The sequence below is a fragment of the Apodemus sylvaticus genome, chromosome 1 (genome assembly GCF_947179515.1).
Source record: "Apodemus sylvaticus chromosome 1, mApoSyl1.1, whole genome shotgun sequence".
Classification (NCBI taxonomy): domain Eukaryota; kingdom Metazoa; phylum Chordata; class Mammalia; order Rodentia; family Muridae; genus Apodemus; species Apodemus sylvaticus.
In genome coordinates this window covers 172,062,908-172,088,577 of record NC_067472.1, presented here as the reverse complement: position 1 = coordinate 172,088,577, position 25,670 = coordinate 172,062,908, and the positions used below count along the sequence as shown (strand labels likewise).

Genomic DNA, 25,670 nt, shown 5'->3' with positions numbered 1-25,670 from the left:
GAACCAGGGGCCACTCCTCCTTTCTTCTTGTACCTCATTTGATGTGTGGATTATGTTTTGGGTATTTCAGTTTTCTAGGTTAATATCCAATTATTAGTGAGTGCATACCATGATTCACCTTTTGAGTCTGGGTTACCTCACTTGGTATGATGTTCTCTAGCTCCATCCATTTGCCTAAGAATTTCATGAATTCATTGTTTCTAATGGCTGAATAGTACTCCATTGTGTAGATATACCACATTTTTTGCATCCACTCTTCTGTTGAGGGATACCTGGGTTCTTTCCAGCATCTGGCAATTATAAATAGGGCTGCTATGAACATAGTAGAGCATGTATCCTTATTACATGGTGGGGAGTCTTCTGGGTATATGCCCAGGAGTGGTATAGCAGGATCTTCTGGAAGTGGGGTGCCCAGTTTTCGGAGGAACCGCCAGACTGCTTTCCAGAGTGGTTGTACCAATTTGCAACCCCACCAGCAGTGGAGGAGTGTTCCTCTTTCTCCACACCCTCTCCAACACTTGCTGTCTCCTGAATTTTTAATCTTAGCCATTCTGACTGGTGTAAGGTGAAATCTTAGGGTTGTTTTGATTTGCATTTCTCTAATGACTAATGAAGTTGAGCATTTTTTAAGATGCTTCTCCGCCATCCGAAGTTCTTCAGGTGAGAATTCTTTGTTTAACTCTGTACCCCATTTTTTAATAGGGTTGTTCGGATTTCTGGAGTCTAACTTCTTGAGTTCTTTATATATATTGGATATTAGCCCTCTATCTGATGTAGGATTGGTGAAGATTTTTTCCCAATTTCTTGGTTGCCGATTTGTCCTCTGGATGGTGCCCTTTGCCTTACAGAAACTTTGTAATTTTATGATGTCCCATTTGTCAATTCTTGCTCTTAAAGCATACGCTATTGGTGTTCTGTTCAGAAACTTTCTCCCTGTACTGATGTCCTCAAGGGTCTTCCCCAGTTTCTTTTCTAGTAGCTTCAGAGTGTCTGACTTTATGTGGAGGTCCTTGATCCATTTGGAGTTGAGCTTAGTACAAGGAGACAAGGATGGATCAATTCGCATTCTTCTGCATGCTGACCTCCAGTTGAACCAGCACCATTTGTTGAAAAGGCTATCTTTTTTCCATTGGATGTTTTCAGCCTCTTTGTCGAGGATCAAGTGGCCATAGGTGTGTGGGTTCATTTCTGGATCGTCAATCCTGTTCCATTGATCCTCCTGCCTGTCACTGTACCAATACCATGCAGTTTTTAACACTATTGCTCTGTAGTATTGCTTGAGGTCAGGGATACTGATTCCCCCAGATTTTCTTTTGTTGCTGAGAATAGTTTTAGCTATCCTGGGTTTTTTGTTGTTCGAGATGAATTTAAAAATTGCTATTTCTAACTCTGTGAAGAATTGAGTTGGGATTTTGATGGGTATTGCATTGAATCTGTATATTGCCTTTGGCAAAATGGCCATTTTAACTATATTGATTCTACCGATCCATGAGCATGGGAGATTTTCCCATTTTTTGAGGTCTTCTTCCATTTCCTTCTTCAGAGTCTTGAAGTTCTTGTCATACAGATCTTTCACATGTTTGGTAAGAGTTACCCCAAGATACTTTATACTGTTTGTGGCTATTGTAAAGGGGGTCATTTCCCTAATTTCTTTCTCAGCCTGCTTATCCTTTGAGTATAGGAAGGCCACTGATTTGCTTGAGTTGATTTTATAACCTGCCACTTTGCTGAAGTTGTTTATCAGCTGTAGGAGCTCACTAGTGGAGTTTTTTGGGTCACTTAGGTAGACGATCATCTCGTCTGCAAATAATGATAGTTTGACTTCCTCCTTTCCATTTTGTATCCCTTTGACCTCCTTATGTTGTCGAATTGCCCGAGCTAGTACCTCAAGTACAATATTGAAAAGATAAGGAGAAAGGGGGCAGCCTTGTTTGGTCCCTGATTTCAGTGGGATTGCTTCAAGTTTCTCTCCATTTAGTTTGATGCTGGCTACCGGTTTGCTGTATATTGCTTTTACTATGTTTAGGTATGGGCCTTGAATTCCTGTTCTCTCCAAGACTTTAAGCATGAAAGGATGCTGCATTTTGTCAAATGCTTTTTCAGCATCCAATGAAATGACCATGTGGTTTTGTTCTTTGAGTTTGTTTATGTAGTGGATTGTATTGATGGATTTCCGTATATTGAACCAACCCTGCATTCCCGGGATAAAGCCTACTTGATCATGGTGGATGATCATTTTGATGTGTTCTTGGATTCGGTTGGCAAGAATTTTATTGAGTATTTTTGCATCGATGTTCATAAGGGAAATTGGTCTGAAGTTCTCTTTCTTTGTTGAATCTTTGTGTGGCTTTGGTATCAGCGTAATTGTGGCCTTGTAGAAGGAATTGGGTAGTGTTCCTTCTGTTTCTATTTTGTGGAATAGTTTGAAGAGTATTGGTGTTAACTCTTCTTTGAAGGTCTGGTAGAATTCTGCACTGAAGCCATCTGGTCCTGTGCTTTTTTTGGTTGGAAGACTTTCTATGACTCCTTCTATTTCTTTAGGCATTATGGGACTGTTTAGATGGTCTAGTTGGTCCTGATTTAATTTTGGTATTTGGTATCTGTCAAGGAAATTGTCCATTTCCTCCAGATTCTCCAGTTGTGTTGAGTACAGGCTCTTGTAGTAGGATCTGATGATTTTTTGGAATTCCTCAGTTTCCGTTGTTATATCTCCCTTTTCATTTCTAAGTTTGTTAATTTGGATATTTTCTCTGGGCCCTTTGGTCAGTCTCCCTAAGGGTTTATCTATCTTGTTGATTTTCTCAAAGAACCAGCTCCTGGTTTTGTTGATTTTTTGTATGGTTCTCTTTGTTTCTACTTGATTGATTTCGGCCCTGAGTTTGATGATTTCCTGCCTTCTACTCCTCCTGGGTGAAATAGCTTCTTTTTGTTCTAGGGCTTTCAGGTGTGTCATTAAGCTGGTAATGTATGCTCTCTCCATTTTCTTTTTGGAGGCACTCAGGGCTATGAGTTTTCCTCTTAGCACTGCTTTCATTGTGTCCCATAGATTTGGGTATGTTGTGTTTTCATTTTCATTGTGTTCTAAAAAGTCTTTAATTTCTTTCTTTATTTCTTCCTTGACCAAGGTATCATTGAGTAGAGTATTGTTCAGTTTCCACGTGTATGTGGGCTTTCTGATGTTTCTGTTGCTATTGAAGACCAGCTGATCACTTTTACTCCATAGTGATCAGATAGGAGGCATGGGATTAGTTCGATCTTCTTATATTTGTTGAGGTCTGTCTTGTGACCAATTATATGGTCGATTTTGGAGAAGGTACCATGAGGTGCTGAGAAAAAGGTATATTCTTTTGTTTTAGGATAGAATGTTCTATATATATCTGTTAAATCTAATTGTTCCAAAGCTTCAATTAGTTTCATTGTGTCCCTGTTTAGTTTCTGTTTTCCTGATCGGTCCATTGAGGAAAGTGCAGTGTTGAAGTCACCCACAATTATTGTGTTAGGTGCAATGTGTGATTTTAGTTTTAATAAAGTTTCTTTTACGAAAGAGGGTACCCTTGCATTTGGGGCATAGATGTTCAGGATTGACAGTTCTTCTTTTTGTATTTTTCCTTTGACCAGCAAGAAGTGTCCCTCAGAGTCTCTTTTGATGACTTTGGGTTGAAAGTCAATTTTATCTGATATTAAAATGGCTACTCCAGCTTGTTTCCTGAGACCATTTGCTTGTAAAATTGTCTTCCAGCCTTTTACTCTAAGGTAGCGTTTGTCTTTGACCCTGAGGTGTGTTTCCTGTAAGCAGCAAAATGTAGGGTCCTGTTTACGTATCCAGTCAGTTAGTCTGTGTCTTTTTATTGGGGCATTAAGTCCATTGATGTTAAGAGATATTAAGGAATAGTGATTGTTACTTCCTATCATTTTTGACGTTATTTTTAAAATTTGATTGCTTAACTTCTTTTGGGTTTGATGAAAGGTTACTATCTTGCTTTTTCCAGGGTGAAGTTTCCCTCCTTATGTTGGTGTTGTCCTCCTATTATCCTTTTTAGGGCTGGGTTTGTGGATAGATATTGGGTAAACTTGGTTTTGTCATGAAATATCTTAGTTTCTCCATCTATGGTGATTGAGAGTTTTGCTGGGTATAGTAGTTTTGGTTGGCATTTGTGTTCTCTTAGAGTCTGCATGAGATCTGCCCAGGACCTTCTAGCCTTCATAGTCTCAGGTGAAAAGTCTGCTGTGATTCTGATAGGTCTTCCTTTATATGTTACTTGGCCTTTTTCTCTTACTGCCTTTAGTATTCTTTCTTTGTTTAGAACATTTGGTGTTTTGATTATTATGTGACGGGAAGTATTTCTGTTCTGGTCCAGTCTGTTTGGAGTTCTGTAGGCTTCTTGTATATTCATGGGCATCTCTCTCTTTAGGTTAGGGAAGTTTTCTTCCATAAATTTATTGAAGATATTTGCTGGCCCTTTAAGTTGTAAATCTTCACTCTCATCTATGCCTATAATCCTTAGGTTTGGTCTTCTCATTGTGTCCTGGATTTCCTGGATGTTTTGGGTTACAAGATTTTTGCATTTTGCATTTTCTTTAACTGTTGAGTCCATGGTTTCTATGGTATCTTCAGGATCTGAGATTCTTTCTTCTATCTCTTGTATTCTGTTGTTGATATTTGCATCTATGTCCCCTGATTTCTTCCCAAGGTTTTCTATCTCCAAAGTTGTCTCCCTTTGTGTTTTCTTAGTTGTTTCTACTTCTGATTTTAGATCCTGGATGGTTTTGCTTAGCTCCTTTACTTGCTTGTTTGTGCTTTCCTCTAATTCTTTAAGAGATTTTTGTGTTTCCTCTTTCATGACCTCAGCCTGTTGACTAAAGTTCTCCTGCATTTCTTTAAGTGATTTTTGGGTTTCCTCTTTATTGGCTTTTGTATTCTCCTGAATTTCTTTCAATGATTTTTGTGTTTCCCTTGTAAGAGCTTCTAACTTTTCATCCATTTTCTCCTGAATTTCTTTAAGTATGTCCTTTATGTGTTCCTCTACCAGCATCACGACCAGTGATTTTAAATCCAAACTTGTTTTTCTGGTGTCATGGGGTATCCAGGACATGCGGTTAAAGGAGAATTTGATTCAGATGCTGCCATATTGCCTAGATTTCTCTTAGTGATGTTCCTGCATTTGCCTTTTGCCATCTAGTTCTCACTGGTGTTAGTTGGTCTTATCAATGCTGGACTCACCAGTGCAAGCTGCCTCTTCCCAGGTGGCCTCTGGTGCACAGCTGACCTCCTGCACTGCCTGGAGACAGGGTGCTGTCGGCCAGGCTGTTCATATCCAAAAGCAGATACCTAAAGGCTCCTTCCGGGGCCTGCTGGACTCACCAGAGCACACTGACTCCTACCAGCCAGTTTCCCGGGTGCCCCTTTGTCCTCTTGCAGGACCTGGAGATGTGGTGTTGCAGCCCAGGCTGTTCTGGATGCTGTAGCAGAGATCTGAAGGCTCATGCCAGAGGCCTCAGGACTGGAACCTAAGCTCCATGCCACAGGAGCAAGCTGTGTGCTCCCAGTCTTCCTCCAGGTGCACACCATGCCTCTTGCACTTCCTGGAGACCTAGTACTCTAGCCCAGGCTGTTCAGATCCCAAAGCAGACACCAGAAGGCTCCTGCCAGGGCCTGCTGGACTCACCAGAGCACACTGACTCCTCCCAGCCGGCCTCCGGGGTGCCCCTCTGGCCTGTTGTAGCTAGTATAAACTCTTATAGTAGGATCTGATGATTTTTTGAATTTCCACAGTTTCTGTTGTTATGCCTCCCTTTTCATTTCTGATTTTATGAATTTGGATCCTATCTCTGTGCCCTCTGGTTAGTCTGCCTAGGGGTTTATCTATCTTGTTGATTTTTTTTGAAGGAGCTAGGTCCTTGTTTTGTTGATTCTTTGTATAGTTCTTTTTTTAATGGTTTATTTTTTTATTCGATATATTTTTTATTTACATTTCAAATGATTTCCCTGAAAGTCCCATAAGCCCTCTTCCCTCCCCCTGTTCCCCTATCCATCCCTTCCCACTTCCTTTTTCTGGTGATGCCCTACACTGAGATAAAGTGTGGAGCAGATACTCAAGGAAGGAGAATCCTGAGACTGCCCCTTCTAAGGATCCATACCATACAGAGTTACAAAACCAAGACACTGTTGTAGATGCCAACAGGTGCTTGCTAGCAGGAGCCTAATATATGGGGAGTTTCAGGGAGGATCTGCCAGTTCATGACAAATACAGAAGGAGACACTCTTAGCCAACCATTGAACTGGGCACAGGGTCCCCAATGGAGGCATGTTAGAAAGGACCCAGGAAACTGTTGGGTTTGCAGCACGATAGGAGGAAAAATTTGAACTACCCACTACCCCCATAACACTCAGGGACTAAATCATCACACAAAGAGTGCACAAAGAGTGCAGATGCATATGTAGCAGAAGATGGACTTGTTGGACATCAATGGGATGAGGGGCCCCTGCTACTGAGAGGGATGGATGCCCCAGTATGGGGGAGTGCAGGGCAGGGATGTTTGGGTGGATTGGTAGGCAAGGAGAGAGGGGAAGAGTTAGGGTATTTTCTGGTGGAGGAGGGTGAGCCAGGAAGGGGGAAAACATCTGAAATATGAATAGAGAGTATATCTAATAAAAAAATAAAAGATTCCTACAGTGGGCATGGACTGAACAGTAGCACAAGGATGAAGTCACAGCATGAAGATTGTAGAACCGCAAGCACCAGCATTTCATGTGAGGAGCAAGCCACAAGACACTTGTGGTCTGTCTTCTGGGTTAAGTAATTCTCTTTCTGCTTACAAACTGATCACTTCCTCCTCAAAGAGGTTTTCTTAGTCTTTGTCTAAAATAAAGTCACAGACCTAGTGCCATGGCTTAGACATACCTATTGTTATTACTTGAAATTGTTTTAATTCTAGACGATCTCACTAAATTGGCCAGGTTGGCTTTGAACTGAACTTATCCTGCCTGAGCCTCCTGAATATTTAAGGTTGTATGCATGGGTTACCAGGCCTGGCTTCAGAACAATCAAACAACAAGGCATACAGTACAGGAGGATTTGGGAACTTGGTGAGACTGACAATCTATGTAAAATATAGACTGGAGTGTGTGCATGCATGTTTATGTATGTGTGTATTTTTGTGTGAGTTCCTCTGTGTGTGTGTGTGTGTGTGGTGTCAGGAATCTGCCCAAAAACAGGGCATATCCGAAGATGATAAACTGAATGATCTATAAAAAAACCTCAGTTCTACACAAATATCACCTCACCTTATATATCAACTTCCCTTCATTTATTGGTTATTGTATGTGTGTGTGAGCATGGGTGTGCCTCTGTCCATGTGCAGAAGTGTGGGGACTGAATATGCTACCCAAAACCCTGATAAAAGCTGGGCATACTTTAGTGAGTCTGTGTTTGGGGAGCTGGACAAAGGAGGATCACTGTATTTCATATACCAGCCAGTCAAGCCAATTCAATGTGTTTCATGTTCACTTCAGAGACATAGCCTCTCCAAAAATGAGATGGAGAGCAATAGAGGGAATCACCAGATGTGGGCCCCTGACCTCTACACATATCACTCATGTAAGACCAAAATTTTCATCCAATCCAAATACTCAAGCAAGAAGACTGATAGTATATTAAACAGTTTTATTTATTGTCACTTCATAAAAGAGAAAATAAGCAAAGCACATGCAGTAACAAATTGAGACTGGAGAGCTTCCCGAAGAAACATGTAGGAATAAAAACAGACAGGGCCCAGAAAGCCATCAGAGAACAGGGAGGCAGGATCATATGAGAATGTTCCTTGACCCAAGGGTGCTTCAGGACATGGGCCAGGCTCAGCCTCTCTGAGGGATTGTACCTAAGAAGCTTGGAGATCGAGTCCTGGGCTCCTGCAGGCAGTGATGAAGGAAACTTGTATTCCACCTAATGTAGCAGGGGAAGAATGATAGAATCTAGTTATTCTCTTTGGCTAATCTCCTCTCTGTTTTATAAGTCTTCTCATGGCACCCTTTTGGCCATTAGTATATAAGCTGTAGTACAAATTGCATTTCCCAAAGTCCATCCAGGAGCCATCATTATATGGCTTCCAGGTGAATGGTGTGTGTGTGTGTGTGTGTGTTTGTGTGTGTGTGTGTTTCATCATACCTTGTGAATGCATCTGTACGTCTCGCTGGAGGTGTTGCTTACCCACCAGTACCTCATAGCAGAGCACCCCAATGACCACAGATCAACCTTCTCATTGTAATTTCTCCTCTCTATCATTTCTGGAGGAAATAGTCCAGAGTCACGCACATTTTTTTTCTCCTTGAGCAGAACACAAAAAGGAGCACTGTGCATAAGCTCAGGAGGCAAATCTTCCGTGTTCAGCATCCCAGGAAATGGGAGACAAGGGACTTCTAGTAGAGTCCCTTCCTGTGCATGGCTGAGGCGTGGGGAGGGGAGAACTGTTCACAAACACCAACTGTTAATATGGTTGAAGATTCAGAGGGACTGTAGGAGGTGAGTCAGGAGCTAAAGCACTTGCAGAGGGAATTCCTAAGAACCTGAGTTCTATCTCCCAAAACGCACATAAAACCAGGTGCGTGTCTATAGTCCTAGAACTCCTACAGTGAGATGGGAGGCAGAGGAGAATCACAGAATGCCTTTAGACCAGCTAGCCAAATATGAAGCAGCAAACAGAAGACCCTGTCTCAAATAAGGTAGAAGATGAAGGATTGTCTTGATGTTGTCCTCTGACATGATGCCACCCCCCAAGACACAACATGGCACATGTGTGCCTGTACTCACACATGAGAACAAACACAGATTTTTGTTTTTGTTTAACAGTCAGAAAAAGCAGATAGATATAATAGTAGCTCATATCACTTAATTCTGGCACATGGGAAGGTTGCAACAGGAAGAGCATTGTGTGTTTGAGGCTAGAATGAACCTCCAGTCAGTCAAACAGTGCAGGACTGCATAGATGACTCAGTGCTTGAAAGTACTGGCTGTTCTTCTAAAAGACCCTGGATGGATTTTGCAGAATCCATGTGGCTGCTTACAACCATCTGATGCCCTCTTCTGGCTTCCAAGAGAACAAGGCATGAACAATGGTGCACATTTCCATCATGCAGGACAAACATCCATATAAGATAAAAATTAAAAAAAAAAATCTAGCTCAGATGAAGTAAATTCCGTAAGGAAAGGTATGTAAAGCCCATGTTTAAAATTACTCAGTCAGGTGTAACTTATCACTTGAAGCATATCATCACAGAATTGCTGTAAGGTTAAAGCCAGCCTGCTAGTCTACAGAGTCAATGAGTGAGGAAGATTTATTTATGTACACCATAATGGCATGTGTTTCATGAGGAACCATGACAGGTAGGGTCACTGACATGGAGAAATTCCATCTTGGGCTGCTTGCTAATTTTACATGAAATCTTACTGGCAAAGGCAAACCCTGATAAATACTAGGAAACAAAAGCAAAGCTCTCTCTCTCTCTCTCTCTCTCTCTCTCTCTCTCTCTCTAGCTGTGTGTGTGTGTGTGTGTGTGTGTGTATGCCCACAGACACACCCTAACAGAGACAAAGGAGGATATTCGGTGTCTATTAAGATTTCCACTATATTTCTTTAAGGCAAGGTCTCAGGGAACCTAACCCAGTTATTTCTGCTAGTTTGACTGCTCAGCTTATAGGATCTTCCCCATAGATATGGCCAGATTTTGCAGGTGTTTTTCCATCTAGAGTCAGGTTTTCTTGCTCACAACAGAACTGCCCTTATCTACCGAGTTAATCACCTCAAACACTTAATTATTTGAATCTGCAGGTACATTTTAAATGTGTATATTTGGAAATGGTGCTTGTTAATCTTAAGACCCAGTTTGTTTATGAGTATTCAATGTGAGATGAATTCACTTGGGAAATTCCTCACTAGTGTGAGGGTCCCACCCCCATCCCATTCAACCTACCTGACAGAGGGGGCATGCACAGACCACCCCAAGTCTGTGATCTTCACCTTACCCCTGAGGCCGTGCAGGAGATTCTCTGGCTTGATGTCCCTGTGAATCATCGTGTTCTCATGGCAATAGGTCAAGGCATCTGAAAACTCCTCTATTATCGGTGTGAACCAAAGCAATCTGGTCAGGAGGAAACTTTCAGTTTCCCTGTGAGGTAGAATAGACATTATTAATGTTATGACTGCCATAGAATCTCATTTTTTACAATAATTTCAGTCTGGGCTATCTAGGAAGATTTCATCTATCTCAGAACAAAAAAGAGATGAAGGCTAGCAAGATGTCTTGGTGTGTAAGAGGGCTTGCTGTACAAGCCTGGTGACCTGAGTTTCATCCCTGTAAGCCACACAAAGGTGAAAGGAGTACTCTCCAAGTTATCTCATGAAGCCTGTATGTGCATACTATGGCCTGCATGCTCCCCCATCCCACATCCTACACTTCTCCTCAAAATGGTAAATCAAGAAGAGATGGGAAGGGTATATTGGCAGCCTCAATCAGTAAGAGCCACCATTTAGTACTTCCTTGCTCCCAGAGCTCCCCTCATCATGGCTGTATGCTGTTGGGTCAACTTTTGGTTTCTCTGAAGCTCATTATAGAGCTCACCTCCCTGAGCATATTCCATAATTAATTACATCCAACTATCATTGTGGATGTAGTTGTACAGGCGAAGGATATTTGGTGTCTGAAGGAGGAAGGAAGGCAGCGTCAAGGTAGGCAAGTTGGCACAGCAAACAGAGACATTTGTTGCCAAGCATGCTAACCCGAATTTCATTCCCAGACTCTGTATGTGAAAGGAAAGAACTAATTCCTGCAAGTTGTCCTCCACATGTGTGCTGTGACTCACATGTATCCCATGTTACACAACACCTTGTAACTTAAAATAAAATAAAAAAAATAGCTGATCAGTTCAAAACTTTAATCTCAGTACTCCAAAGGCAGATGCAGACAAATCTGGGAGTTCAAAAGCAGCCTACCAGATCTACAGAGTGAATGCCAAGAGAGCCAGGCTTATACAGAGAAACCCCGTCCCCAAATAACCAAAACCAAAACTAAAATAAATAAACAAATAAGTAGATATAAAATAAAAGTGATTACCTTTAAGGCAGAGTCTCACTGTGTAACCCTGACTGTCCTGGAATTCACCAGGTGGGCCTCAAATTCAGTGATGTACTTGTCTCACTTTCCCAGGTGCTCAGGACAAATGAAAGACTTTTTAAAATAGGAGATGTGAATCATCTGAGGAGCAAAACGGGAGGTTGGCTTCTGATCTGCACATGTGTAGACACTTGAAACTGTTCCAAACCAGGAGAGGGGTCAGGGCAGCAAAAGGGAAGCAAGGTTTGGAAAAGGTCAGCTCTGAGTTCCACATATTCCACACTTACTGTAAGTGTGTCTGGATCTCCACTTCCCTGAGAATTTGTTCTCCAATCCCTCCTTCATTATCTCAGACTTGAAGAGGACTTTGAGGGCCAAAATGAAGTTGTAGGGAAGAACATGGAATAAAAAGGAAAATGGAAGAAGGAGAAAAAGGACTGCAATGGAGGGAGAGATGAAGTGAGAGACCAGGGAAAGAAGACAGACGTGGGTTGAGAGAGGAGAAGAAAGAGAAGAGTAGAGAGAGAAGAGGAGTGTAAAAAGAGAGGAGAAGAGAGAGAGGAGGGAGAGAAGAGTCGAGGGAGAGAGGGAAAAGGATTGTGGGGCAGAGAGAACGAAGGTTTCACTAAAGCTTTCACTGTGTGTGAGAACAAACACACACACATGCAAACCATCTGCAGACCTCACTGACTTTTAACTATCCCCATACTGCTGCCTTTTCCTCCTCCTTGCAGAGATATCACATATGTGCCACCTTCTTGAGCTTGGTCTCGGCTTTCATATCTCTTACTTGTATGGGAAGCCCAAGCCACAGTGTTGACCCTCTTCCTTGAACTCTATAAAGAGTTGAGGACAAGTTGAAGTCCTGCTAGCTGCTCAGATCCTGGAAAATGGTAGGCATCTAAAGCTCTAACTGTGGCCTCCTCAACCACCCAGAATGTCCCACCCACCCCAGGAAAGCTGTGACCCAGACATTGGTAATTTGCTAGCACAGATGCACTCAAGAGGTTTCCAGATTGAGCTTTGGCAGAGACTAGTAGGTACCAGCTGATAACCATTGGTTATCATTCTGATGTCATAGTCTTGGCCAATAGGCATGCCTGAGAAGGTAGAGCTTCCAAGCTCCCAGAATACTTGCCTGGGATGTTAGGGGCAGGGCCAGAGTAGGACACTGGAAGCCTAAAATCTCTAGAAAGGTTGGTAGAATTTGCTGAGGTCAGCAGCTGGAGTGCTAGGTGTTCTTGCACGTAGAAAAGATCATCAGTCAACCTGGAACACCCCGTTGTAAGAGACAGTAAATATGTGTCTATTGTATCAAGTATGATAAAATTTATGTTCATTAGAATAAGGAATTAAAATCTTTAAAAAATCCTGCACATGCCTTTAATCTCAGCACTCAGGAGGCAAGCAGCATCTCTGAGTTTGAGGCTAGCCTGATCTAAAAGAGTAATTCCAGCACAGCCAAATCTACACAGAGAAATCCTGTCTTGAAGAACAAACTATTGGGAAATGAAAACCCAAAACAATCCAAGCCAAGAATGTTCTCTATTTGAATTAGGCACCAAAACCTGACCAGTGGGGGACTACTGCAGACCAAAACTCAGCCACGGGATAACCAGGATTCTTTGGTCCAGGAAGGCATGGGTCTGCTGAAATGACACACAGACACTGAGGTTGTTTTTGGGTCTGAGTGTGTGTTTTGTCTTGAGGCTTGAGCCTTTAAGCATGAGGGTTTTACATTTGCATATCAAAAGATGTATCCAGTAAAGCAGGCCCAAGGAACAATTACTATAACCATTAGGCACAAAGTAGTATAAAATAAAACAGGTAAAATGTTTTTTCCATGTAACAAATTTAGAAGCTTGAACACAGGCAACGACAATTTTCTTGATATAAACTTTTAAAGATATTTTAAAGGACATTTTTGTCAAACTCCCAGAGTCTAAATGAGTCTTCGTGAGTATTAAGTATGAACTGAATCCTGAATCACACCTGGATAAGTTAAGAATACTGTTTTGGCCAAAGGAACTGCATCCTGAACCATACTTAGATAAGTTAAGAATGTTGTTTTAGCCAAAGACTCCCTAGGTGGGGTCTGTAAGACAAAAACAGTTCTTCACAAGCTTCCATTGAGGCAAATCACACCTAGATGAGTTAAGAATGTTGTTTTGGCCAAAGACTCCCAAGGTGGGGTGTGCAAGTATCTTTAACAGATCTTTCTATCCAGGTGAGCCAGGGTAGAGACAGCCTGTCTGCTTAACAAACAAAGTCAGCTGTTAATGGTGGAATAGGATTAACTTGTCTGCAGATGTCCCTGAGGTACACAATTCAGTTGCAAATTAGCAACTTAAAAGACAGACCACCAGGCCTCTGTGGTTGGGAAGGTAGTCTTGAGCTTTGCACCAACTCAAATGTAAATTCTTATTAATTTGCCCAACACCCACTTGTTTGGAAAGGACATTGTATGAGGTTCTTCAAATGTAAATATCTTCTAATCTGAGCCTATTGCCCAAATCCTCCCATCCTGCAAGGACATAGTATGAGGGTTGAATAACAAAAGGAACCTGTAATTTTAGGGTTCCTGGAAATTCTACTGCCTGCTATTAATGCTTCTTATACCATATATGGAGCCCTACTTCATATATATCCTGTTGTGAGGTAAGTATAATTACATAAACGACTGGAGCAAAGCGTTGCATAATTTTATGGCTAGTGTGTCTTACTACAAGATGGATTCTTTTATATCTTAATTTGCTTGGCTTTTCTTAGTTTCAGCTACTAGGAAGGAGGAGAGTTTAGAAGTAAAGTAAATTGCCAAGTGAGATTTTTGGCTTCTGAATAGCGTGTTCTGGAGGGCCCTAGGAGACATTTCTCACCTCAGTCTGTAAAATTTTGTTTTACAGATTTCAATTGGGCCATTGTGGCAGGGGACAGCAACACGTATGTGGGAGCTGACTGCTTTTGGGGACATTCATAAGTAGATGACAACAGCCTATTGTTCTCAGGCCTTTACAGAGTGATCAGGGCCCCAGAACTTGGGAGCTGAACTTTGACCCGACACCAGAATATCACATAAAGAATTTAAGCCTGAAACCATAAACATCTGTGCCAAGTTAAAGTTCCATATTCCCACACATCAGGATTTGGCAGATCCAACACGGCATGGTTCCTGCCTCTGAGACAAGACTAGTAGACACTCCTGGTCAACTAACTAGACTGTCCTTCTTGTTAACTAATATTAATGATGCCATGCTAATCAGAGACTGCACCATTCTGGGAGGGGAGGAGGTGGAGCTAATGTCTTCTCAAAATGGCAAATTCTGGAACCTTCAGGGCATCTCTTAAGGCTGTTAAATATAGTATTGGAGCCTCCTGGCCCAGAAATGGTAGTGGTGGATGCACAGAATAGGACTGTGTTGATGACTTTGAAGTCTGAGGGTCTCAGTGCTTTCTAGCTTTCTTAACTGTACTGAAATCTGGTGAAATTTCTGAAGAGTCCCCAAAATTTTCTTGCCCTTTCTGAGGGTAAAAGACTACTGGGTTAGGTTTATAACACCCATAGCCTAACAGGGGAGTGTTAAGCAATGTGACCTTTATTCTATCTCAGCAGGAACTGCTGGGCTCTAACCTTCAGCCTGCTAGTCAGAAGTCTTAGGAAGAAAAAGGGACAGTTAGAGCAGTGGTTATTGTTTATTACTAAGTTGTAAAAAGTTTCCTATGAAAGCTATCTAAGAGGGAAAAGCAGAAAGATCCCAAGTGGATAAAGGGAAATATTCTTCTAGGTGGGGAAAGGTAAGGAGATACGGAAAGAGAGAGACAGAGAGACAGGGTGACAGAGAGAGACTTTCTCTTTTGTCTTCAGTATTTAAACATGTTTCTGAATACAGGATCACATGTTACGAAGTTCATCACAAGTTCACACAAAAATCATATTATAAATTGAAATAAAAGTTACAAAAGAGAATGTTTACATGCACATCCTTTGGGAGCTATTATCTAGCTAAACATTCATCACCTGTCTGAGCTCTACAGTGCCATCGAAAGTTTAAAACTGACTGGTGTGAGGTGAAATCTCAGGGTTGTTTTGATTTGCATTTCTCTAATGGCTAAAGATGCTGAACGTTTCTTAAGGTGCATCTCTGACATTCAAAGTTCTTCAGGTGAAAATTCTTTGTTTAGCCCCGTACCCCATTTGTAATAGACTCTCTAGAGTCTACCTTTTTGACTTCTTTATATATATATTGGATATAAGCCCTCTGTCAAATGTAGGATTGGTGAATATACTTTCCCAATTTGTTGTTTGCCGTTTTGTCCTTTTGACAGTGTCCTTTGCCTTACAGAAACTTTGTAATTTTATGAGGTCCCATTTGTCAGTTCTTGATCTTAGAGTATAAGCTATTGGTGTTCTCTTCCAGAACTTTTCCCCTGTGCTGATATACTCCAGGTTCTTCTCCACCTCTTTTCTTGGCCACATATCAGGACAGAATGGTACAGATTGCTACAATTACCCAGGAGCTCAAACATCTGAACTACTATGACTCCCACAATGACAACACACTGTGCTAGAAGATCTGGGACCAGTGGGATAAATGGGGCTCTTGACACACAGGCACAAGGAAGCTTTAGAAAAAAAAACAGAGAAACAGGGTCCAGGCAGTCTTAGCATAGGCCTTTAATCCCAGCAATTAGGAAGCAGAGACAGATAGATTCCTGAATTCAAGGCCAGCCTAGCCTCCAGTAGGAGTTCCGGGGCAGCCAGGGCTGTCAGGGCTGACAGAGAAATCGTGTTTTGAGAAAAAAAAGAAAGAAAGAAAGAAAGAAAGAAAGAAAGAAAGAAAGAAAGAAAGAAAGAAAGTAAGAAAGAAAGAAAGAAAGAAAAAGTTTAAGACCTTTAACCAGCTACATTTGGAGTATGCCAAGTGGGCCACACACTTCAACAACTGGATGGAGAGTGCCATGGAGGACCTGCAGGACTTGTTCCTTGTCCATACCATCGAGGAGATTGAAGGCCTGATCTCAGACCATGACCAGTTCAAGACCACTCTGTCAGCTGCTGACAGGGAGTGTGAGGCCATCCTGGCCATCCAAAAGGAGGCCCAAAGGATTTCTGAGAGCAATCACATCAAGTTGTTGGGCAGCATCCCCTACACCACCTTTACCCCACATCATTAACTCCAAGTGGGAGAAGGTGTAGCAAAAGGTGTCAATTGGGGGCCATGAACTCCTGGAGGAGCAGAGCAAGCAGCAATGCAATGAGCACCTTTGCTGACAATTTGCAGCCAAGCCAATAAGGTCGGGCCCTGGATCCACACCAAGTAGGTGGACATTGGGTGCATGAACGGGACTCTGGAAGACCAGCTGAGTCACATGAACCAGAATGAGTGCAACATTTGGACTACAAGCCCATTCTGGACCTGCTGGAGTAGTGGCAACATCTCATCCAGGAGGCCCTCATCTTTGAGAACAAGCACACAAACTACACAATGGAGCATATCCATGTGGGCTGAGAGCAGCTGCTCACCACCATTGCCTGCACCATCAACAAGGTGGAAAACGAGATCCTCACCGGAGATGTCAAGGGTATCAGGCAGGAACAGATGCAGGAGTTCCTGATACCCTTCAAGCACTTTGACAAGTACCATGGTGGGGTACTGGGCCCTGAGGAATTCAAGGCCTGCCTCATCAACCTGGTCTACAATGTGGAGAATGACTGACATGGTAACACTGAGTTCAACAGAATCATGAGTGTGTTCGACCCAAACCATAGTGGTCTTGTGAATTTCCAAACCTTCACTGACTTCATGTTGATGGAGAACAGAGACACACACACAGCTGATCAGGTCATTTCCCCCTTCAAGGTCCTAGAAGGGGACAAGAACTTCATCACTGCTGAGGAAATGTGGAGAGTGCTGCCTCCACACACACATCAGGCTGTGTACTGCATCACCCACATGGTGCCCTACCAGGGCCCTAAAGCTGCTCCTGGCACCATTGACTACAAGTCCTTCTCCACAGCCCTCTATAGGGACAGCAACCTGTGAGCCCTCAGCCACCCTGAACAAAGACTACCTTGGCCTCCCAGATTGTTTGTGGAAACTTACCTCCACCTTGACTCTGTATCTTTGCAAAGAACTCCTTATGGTAATTCTAGGGAGTCAGGCAAGGAGGGGCTATGCAGATCTCTCTTTCCCGGTCCTGTAGGGGAGGGATGCTTGGCCATCAGCTTTTCTGGTCTGCTAAATATATATATATATCGTGTTGTGGTTTTTTAGCCTATATGGAAGACACAATGGACCCCTGTGCCCCAGAGATACCTTTCTAAACCCAGGTCCCCTCTGTCCCTTAGGCCCCTTCAAAGCCTCTCACATCCAGGCCAAAGCTCCTAGAGCCTTGTCCAGGAACCACTTGCCCTGAGAAGTCCAGCATACAGCACCTCTCTCCCCTGGACTAGGTTCTAGTGGCTCCTTCCACCTCCCTGCCTCTGTGTGATCACCAGGATCAGAGTACCTGCAGTTAGCCCCAGCCTACCTGGCCTTGTTTCTTCTGGCTTCTTGTAGCCGCCCGTGGCCACATGCGAACTGGGGACCTGGAAGAGAATTCTGGGGATGAACGGGAAGGGGACGAAAGAGAGATGAGTCAAGACAACAGTTGCCGATAGAGACTGACTTTACTATTATTTAGCCAATATATATAGTCTTTAGAAAACCACCCTACCCCCCAAATGGCCGCGAATTCCTTGGATCTTCTTCTCAGCTGGTTGCCTGCATCCAGTCAAGCAGGTTTCTGCTGGTCTCCAGGTGAGACTGCCCTGAGGCAGCCCTTGGTAGTTAAGGTGAAAGTGGCTGTATTGTTCCCAACTGAACAAGGGCTGGAGATAACACCAGGGGAAGGGTGGAGGCTGCAGGCCAGTAATGTGGCAGCTTGAATATGCCAAAGATAACACCAGCAGAAGGGTGGAGGCTGACCACCATGAAGGTCACAGCTAAGTGCTGTAAGGGAAGTGACAGCTCTGAGTCTTAGTTGTTCTAAGGACATATGAATGGAACAGAAACAATCAAACAAACAAAAAATCATTTAAAAAAAGAGGAAGAAAACACTTTAAAAATTATAAAAAATTTCAAACTTCCAGAGAATTGCTATTTACTTTAACTTATGGATTTGTTAGATAAATATAAATCCATCTAGCTGATTATCTCTGCCACCTCTTTCACTCTCACAATGAAGACATAGCTGATTCAATGTGCTTTCTAGGCCCCTGGAAAAATCCTCTGATTTTAACCTTGTGGAGGTCAGCAGGGGTCTCTTGGAACCCCCTGTGGTGGAGGTCTTTTGCTGCCCTGCCTGCCTGGTCATTAATGGGTTTCTCTCAACCCACCCCCTTGAATTTATTCTGATTGATGTTTATTTTCTTGGTTTCTGGACAAACTACCCTCTGGGGATGGGAGAATAAAACATGTAGCATTTTTAAAAAGAAAAAAATTAAAACAAAAGTTTACCATTTTATTGTTATATTTTTTGAGTCCCATTTATCAGGGTGGTGATTCTCCTAGAAGTTCAAATATTTATGAGATCCTTTTTGTTAAATCTTGATCATAGAACACAAGCCATTGGTGATCTGTTCAGGAAATTTTCCCGTGCCCATATGTTCAAAGCTCTCCCACACTTCCTCTACCCTTAGGTTCGGTGTATGTGGTTTTATGTGGAGGTCCTTGATACACTTGAACTTGATATTTCTACAAGAATATGGGAATGGATAGATGTACATTTTTCTACATAATTACATCCAGTTGAACCAGCATCAAAATGATGTCTGTTTCCCACTGGATGGTTTTAGTTCCTTTGTCAAATATCAAGGGACCACAGGTATGTGGGTTCATTTCTTGGTCTTCAATTCTTTTCCACTAATCTTCCTGACTCTCTCTGTACCATATATTTCTGACCACTATTTCTTGGGAATACAGCTTGATACCAGAACTCCTAGAACTTCTCTTATTGTTGGGTAGTTTTTGCTATCCTGTGCTTTTGTTATTCCAAATGAATTTGCAAATTCCTCTTTCTAACTCTATAAAGAATTGATTTGTAATTTTGATGGGAATTGAATTTAATCAGTAGATTGCTTTCAGCAAGATGACCATTTTTACTCTATTAATCCTGCCAATCCATGAGCATAGACAATCTTTCCATCTTCTCAGATCTTTGTTAATTTCTTTCTTCCAAGACTTGAAGTTTTTGTCATACAGATGTTTCACTTGCTTGGTTAGAGTCACACCAAGCTATGTAATGTTATTTGTGACTATTGTGAGGTGTGTAGTTTCCCTAATTTCTTTCTCAGCCTGCTAATCCTTTGAGTAGAGGAAGGCTACTGATTTCTTTGAGTTAATTTTAAATCTAGACACTTAGCTGGAGTTATTTTTCAGCTTTAGGAGTTCTCTGGTAGAATATTTGGGGTCATTTAAGTATATGATAATATCATAAGCAAATAGTAATATTTTGACTTCTTCCTTTTCAATTTGTATCCTTTGACCTACTTTTGTTTTCTCCTTGCTCGAGCTAGAATTTCAAGTACTCTATTGAATAGATAGGGAGAGAGTGGACAGCCTTGTGTAGTCTCTGATTTTAGTGGGATTGATTTAAGTTTCTCTCCATTTAGTTTGATATTGGCTACTGGTTTACTGTATGTTGCTTGAAAGATAGTTTAAAATGTGTTTTGTTAAGTTTATTTTTTTTAAATGACTGATAAGTTTAGCACAAGGGTTAAAATAGACTGGATTTTAGAAAGGACTACTAAATTAGTTCATCCTAGATAAGTCCTAATTTCAAAATGAAGAAAGGAAATATATTATTTTGGGCAGATGATTTTACATTTGCTCCAACAAGAAGGAAAAGCTATATCTTCCATCCAAATTATTTAAAAAATAAGACTTGACCATGGAAGATCCCCTGAAGCACCTAGCTACAAACAAAAAGAGGAGATTGGCAAGAAAAAAAGCAGGTAATATATGTGCTGATCCTTCAACATGCAAACATCTCTCAGAGTAGATAAGACATTAAAATACATGTCTTTGCATAGGCAATAGTTTGTTGGCTACAATATCCTCAAGACTTTTAATGCCACTCTTTTAGGTCCTATAAATAAAAATTGATATTATAGTCTGAAATAATTCAAACTAAGTTTACAAGAAAGTAAACACCTTACATCTGTTCAGACCAAAAGTATAAAATCACAGTTAATTGATCTGTGCATGTGGCATATTTCATGCAAATGTCTTATAGAATTATGCATGGAAGGTTTGTACAGTGCAGAATTGAGGACTAGCAAGCCATTCCTGACAGGGGTCACCCTTGAGGATGCTGGGAGGACCTGCTCTTCCAGCTCCCTGCCTGATCATTCCTATTTGATCCTGGCTCCAGAGACTAGCTTCAAAAACAACTTCAGAAATGGATGATAATTCCTAGTGACATTGGTTCATATGGAATCTCAGAAGGAAAAAAAAACCAGTGTAAAATGTTCTCTTAATGCAACATGCACATCATGACTGAAGTGTTCAGTCAAGACTTCAGTTATGTATTGTCACATCAAATTCCTTTTTTTTTTTGGTAACACCAAATTCTACATGCAAAGGCATAACCTGCCAGTGACTTCTCATGTTTACAAACTTTTGCTGTGCAAATCTTGCTCCCTAATTTAAAACTATTGGTTAAATAAAATTGGCTAGAACCTATTACTAGGGGGATTAGAGGTAGGTAGGTTTGGAGTGACCTGGTTGGAGGAAGAGAAATCAGAGTGAAAAGAAGGAAGAATGAGAGAGGAGGCATCGGTGAGGGGAGAGGAACCATTAGCATGGGGTCAGGAGAAACAGGGAGTTACTGGCTTACAACACCTGAGAAGTAGCAAACCCAGCAGCTAAAAGAATAGGTTAAGGGTTACCCTCAATGATTGTCAATGTCAAATAAACTAGCCGTAGACTGAGTGTCATTTATTTGTAAGATAGTCTCAGATAAGCTTGCATTGCATGTATTACAGTGTGTGGACACTTGCACTGTGGTATGCATGTTGCATTAAGAGGACACCTCACAGGGGTCTATTGTCTCCTTCCTCTATGTGAGTTCCAGAGATTAGACCCAGGTAGCCAAGTTCAGCTACAAGTGCCTTCACTGCAACTCATTTGGGTTTAAAAATATCTCTGTATGTGCTATTGTGTGAATGTAAATATGCAAATTTAACAAGTGCAATAATCAGAAAAAAAGAAAATGTAGTTTGAAGAATGTATGATGCCCATAGAAAGAACTCAGGTCATGAGGTTTAGAAACAATACTATTTCACCACTAACACAATTCTCTACCATTCATTTGTAGTTCTGAGGAAGGGTTAGGAACAAATGTTTGGTGCTCAGAATAAATTAACATAATCCAAAAGTGAAAATATAATTGTAGTGTTTCATTTTCAAATTTATTATTTAAGTTTTTCGTACTTCCTCTATCCTTGCATGAAAATATGCTTACAATCTGAAAAAAGACAATAGTTAACGTATGCAATGTGTCAACTAATATTTTTAACAGCATTGATATAGCACAGTGTGATATGCTGTTATGTGCAAGATCGATAACCTGACCTTGATTAAAATACAATGATGACCAAATGTGATCCAACAAAGTTGTCCTCTGATTTCCATGAATGTGCAATGGTTATGAATCCAAAATCCTCATTAAGTACTCTCTCTCTCTCTCTCTCTCTCTCTCTCTCTCTCTCTCTTTCTCTCTCTCTCTCCCTCTCTATCAAACACACACACACACACACACACACACACACACACACACACACACAAAGTAACTAAAAACAAATATAAAAAGTGACAATCCACAAGTTGCATGTTGTATCTTCATTGGGTAAGTACAATTTAGTTGCTCTATTCTTTTCTCTTTGCAGATGACACACTGAGGCTGAACCCCTACCAGTCTCTCTTGAGGATATTATATAGTTCAGTCAGATTTGTGGTAATTTCTCATTTGACGGTGGTATGTGGATGATTGGCGGAAGCTACGGCTACAAAGGGAACAGGCATAAGGCTTTTCTCCTGTGTGAATCCTCTCATGAGCCTTCAGGTTCTTCTTGTGGCTGAAGGACCTTTTGCATGTGCTGCATACGAAAGGCTTCTCTGGCTTGTGTATGACCTCATGAATTCGGAGGTCAGAGACTCGTTTGAATATTTTCCCACAGATGTCACAGGACAATGCCCTCTTATTCAGATGAGTTCTCTGGTGGGATGAAAGGTGACAGGCATATTTGAAACTTCTAGGACATTCTTCACACTTGTAGGTTTTGCGATCTCTATGGTATATCTCTTGATGACTTCCACATGGTGAGTTTGGCTCATGATTCTGAGAAAGGACAGGCTCTGAGGTAGGAGACTCTGGTCTGGAGAGGAACCCAGGTAAGTCCCTAGGACCTTCTTCAGGAAAAGATTCTCCAAGTGACTCTTGCAGGCATGTGGAGTTTCCTTGATTTGTTCTTGTATAATCCTGAATTACCTCACAAGAAGCATCTCCTATATCAGGATCAGAAGGATAAACTCTTTGGTTACTGAAAAAGGAGTCCATCTTGTTCCTGGGAATATTATCGCCATTATTTTCTTGACTAGCATTACTGGAAGTATTATTCCAATCTTTCCCGTCTACAGAGTTGGCTGTTCTGAATAAATCCATTGATTCTGGCTCCATGGAGACATCAACAGTAGTAGGAGCACACAGGAACATTACATGATGACTGGAGTTGCCTTGACTTGCTCTTCCTGTACCCTGAGAGAATTGTAAAAACACACATCTCTCTTCCTGCTCAGGGTCCTCTTCTTTCTGGATAATAAGAAGGGAGTTCATTTCATTTCCAGTAGAGTTATCACCAGTGTTTACTTCAGGAAAATTCCAAGAAGAATCACATTCATTTTCACTGCTTTCTTGCCCTTTGGAGAGAAGATAATCTATGAAAATATAACCAAAAATCGATCCCCCCAGACCATGCCTCTTCTGTCCAGTTCACCTACTAACCTCTGGTCAACAATATATCTTGTGTAATGTCAACTGGCATCCTTGCATTACTTGGTGTTGGCCTTGTGGCTGATTGCTGCTGTTTTAAAAGCTTGATGACTTCTTTTAATGACATGTTTTCAGAAAAGAGGGCTTCCTGTCCTTGCATGGAGACATGGACCTGTAAAGAAAGCCAAGTTCCCTTATCCATGATTTTGTGGATTGCAGACCCCTAACCACAACCTGCTAGTACAGGAAGACTGGGCTAACAATCAGCTCATTTGTCTTCCCCTTATGTCTAATGATGCTTTCTTGGCACTCACAAATTCTGAATTCTAAAGTCCGTATAGATACTGTCTTTTCAAATGTTGAGTCACTGTCCTTAGAGAAACACAAAGTTATGTTCCTGTGAGCTCGGCCCATCTTTAACTGGTCAACACATTGAAGGGGGATAAGCCTTCCTTAAAGCATCCATCAGCGTTTCCAGATTGCGCTAACTTTTACCTGAGTGTTTTTAAGTGTTTTATCTCAAAGAGGCACAAACACATGCTCCCAGGAACATGACTGGATATTATGGGAGCAGTGTACTTGGTATTTTCAATCATGAAATTTTAAAATTAGAATAAAACTCAAAGGGTAAATACAGTATAATTAACTTGGAAGATGTGGTCAAAATTTTTAACACAGTGCATGAGAAACAGATGGAGGGTAATTCCTCTGATTCCAAGGCCAAGGAGGATTACATAAGGAAAGCACTGCAAATCACAAATACAGGCAAGCAAGTAACAAACAAATGAACCAAAGAGCTAAACCAATAGAAATCTAAACAGCATACATAATTCAATCTATACTAAGTCTATCCAAATTTGAATAATTGGACTGAAGCACCCTTATTCATTGAGGAAAATTTTTTTTGTCTTTTTTTTCTTCTAATTTTTTTTTTTGAGACAGGGTTTCTCTGTGTAGCTTTGGGGGTCTTGGAACTCATTCTCTAGACCAGGCTAGCCTCAAACACAGAAATCCACCTGTCTCTGTCTCAAAAGTACTGAGATTAAAGGCATGTCTCCCAAGTACTGGGATTAAAGGCATGACTCCCAATTACTGGGATTAAAGGCATGCCTTCCACGTGCTGGGATTAAAGGCTCACCATTGTCCAGCTTATGGAGGAAATTCTTCTGGGTATCATATTGTTCTGTATATATGTAACAGCTATATGTAAATATTGTACCTTTGCCATTTTGAAAACTCAGTTTTCTAGACACGGTATTGTTTGATACACAGTAGCCAATTTGGGAATCCATCTAGTCAAGTTGATTCCAAGGTTTTGACACAGTTCCAGGGACTACAGAGTAGTGCCGTAAATGTTCTTTTAAGTGTAGGGAACAGAATCAAACACAATCCTCATGAATACAAAGTAAGTACCTCCATGAACAAGGTGTGTCTTACACAATTTATCTCCTCTACGTCCGTAATGTCTTCCCCAGGTCAATTCTTTAGTCTGTCTGCTGACATGTAAATAGACTAGATTTCATTATGCCCATCAAACCTGATAGATAGACTCCTTTCTGCTGTACTCATGGTAATTTGTGGCAATAATATTTCTTCAGTGTATTTTTGTTTGGGAATATTATCTCATTTGTAAAAACAAGACAAACCAAAAACACCTCGTTTTCACCAAACCCTAATGATCCTGCCTTTCCTTCCCAGCTAAGCCACCCAGGTGCTCACCATGACAGGAGGTTTCAAGCACTCATCAGTCAGACTCTCCATGAATTGTCTCATGTCTCTGCCACTGGATTTCCACTTCTCTTCCAAAGAAAACTTGTCCTTACAAAGCCCAGTAAGGAGAAACTGCTTCAAGACCAGTTGAGAAATCATCTGCTCCTTGCTCTGCTTTTCTGGCTGCAGCCATGAGGTGAACATCTCCCAGAGACATTGTAGCTCCTGCTTTGCCCAGCAGTGATTGTTGTTTGGGGAAATGTTGAGTGGAGCACTTGGTGAGTTATAGATGTCTTCAGCCCACTGCACACCAGAACTATGAGTTGGAATAAACTCTAAATTGTCTGTCTGAAGGTCCTTTGCTGGTGTCCCATGCTGAGAGGGTCCTCCAAACGGTGAAGCCATTGTAGTGAAAATGATCAGAAAAGTTCAACTATGGCAGTGTAGGATCTGTTGTGTGACTTTAGAAATAATGCTAACAGTCGATGGATATAGTGTAAAAGCTCTAAATTTAAAAAAAAAATTGAAGAAAGAAACAATTAATGTTAAGAATAAGAAACAATACCAGTTGAGATTTTTGTCCCAGATGGTTTTATCAGTTCCAGACAGTAAATATTTCATTACACTCCTGCAAACATGCTGACTGTAAAGAGGAAATGGACAAAATACCTGAAAAGAAGTAGAAAAAATGTGACTCAATAGCAAAATGTCCTGTGTCTGTCATGAGATCATTAGAACACGGCAATGCTATCTGTCCCCCCTTTGGAAAATGTGGAGTTATTTTGCCCTTCCTCAAATTTTAAGTTTCACCCTGGTGTCTCAT

The 25,670-nt window shown here is 41.4% G+C and overlaps 2 protein-coding genes and 1 pseudogene across 8 annotated transcripts in view; 2 read left to right on the top strand and 1 right to left on the bottom strand.

Moving 5' to 3' along the window:
• The window catches only part of LOC127684977 (alpha-actinin-4-like), a 27,504-nt pseudogene extending 10,356 nt beyond the window's left edge, over nt 1-17,148 (top strand).
• Nucleotides 1-25,670, top strand: part of LOC127670429 (zinc finger protein 431-like) — a 296,871-nt gene that overhangs the window by 197,590 nt on the left and 73,611 nt on the right. The gene's annotated exons all lie outside the window — the stretch shown is intronic.
• Nucleotides 22,088-25,252, bottom strand: LOC127684966 (zinc finger and SCAN domain containing protein 4C-like). Its single transcript, XM_052181721.1, has 3 exons — nt 24,857-25,252; nt 23,150-23,309; nt 22,088-23,064 (listed from the first exon to the last, which is right to left on the bottom strand). Exons 1-3 carry the CDS (start codon nt 25,250-25,252, stop codon nt 22,088-22,090), a joined length of 1,533 nt encoding a protein of 510 aa, XP_052037681.1.

Bases quoted from the DNA above. Each gene is read 5' to 3' on its own strand.
- LOC127684966 (XM_052181721.1), bottom strand. From the start codon at position 25,252: ATGGCTTCACCGTTTGGAGGACCCTCTCAGCATGGGACACCAGCAAAG. The intron at 23,310-24,856 runs GTGAGCACCTGG...CTTTCTTTACAG, and splicing joins GCTTGAAACCTCCTGTCATG to GTCCATGTCTCCATGCAAGG. The intron at 23,065-23,149 runs GTTAGTAGGTGA...TTCTCTCCAAAG, and splicing joins AGATATATTGTTGACCAGAG to GGCAAGAAAGCAGTGAAAAT.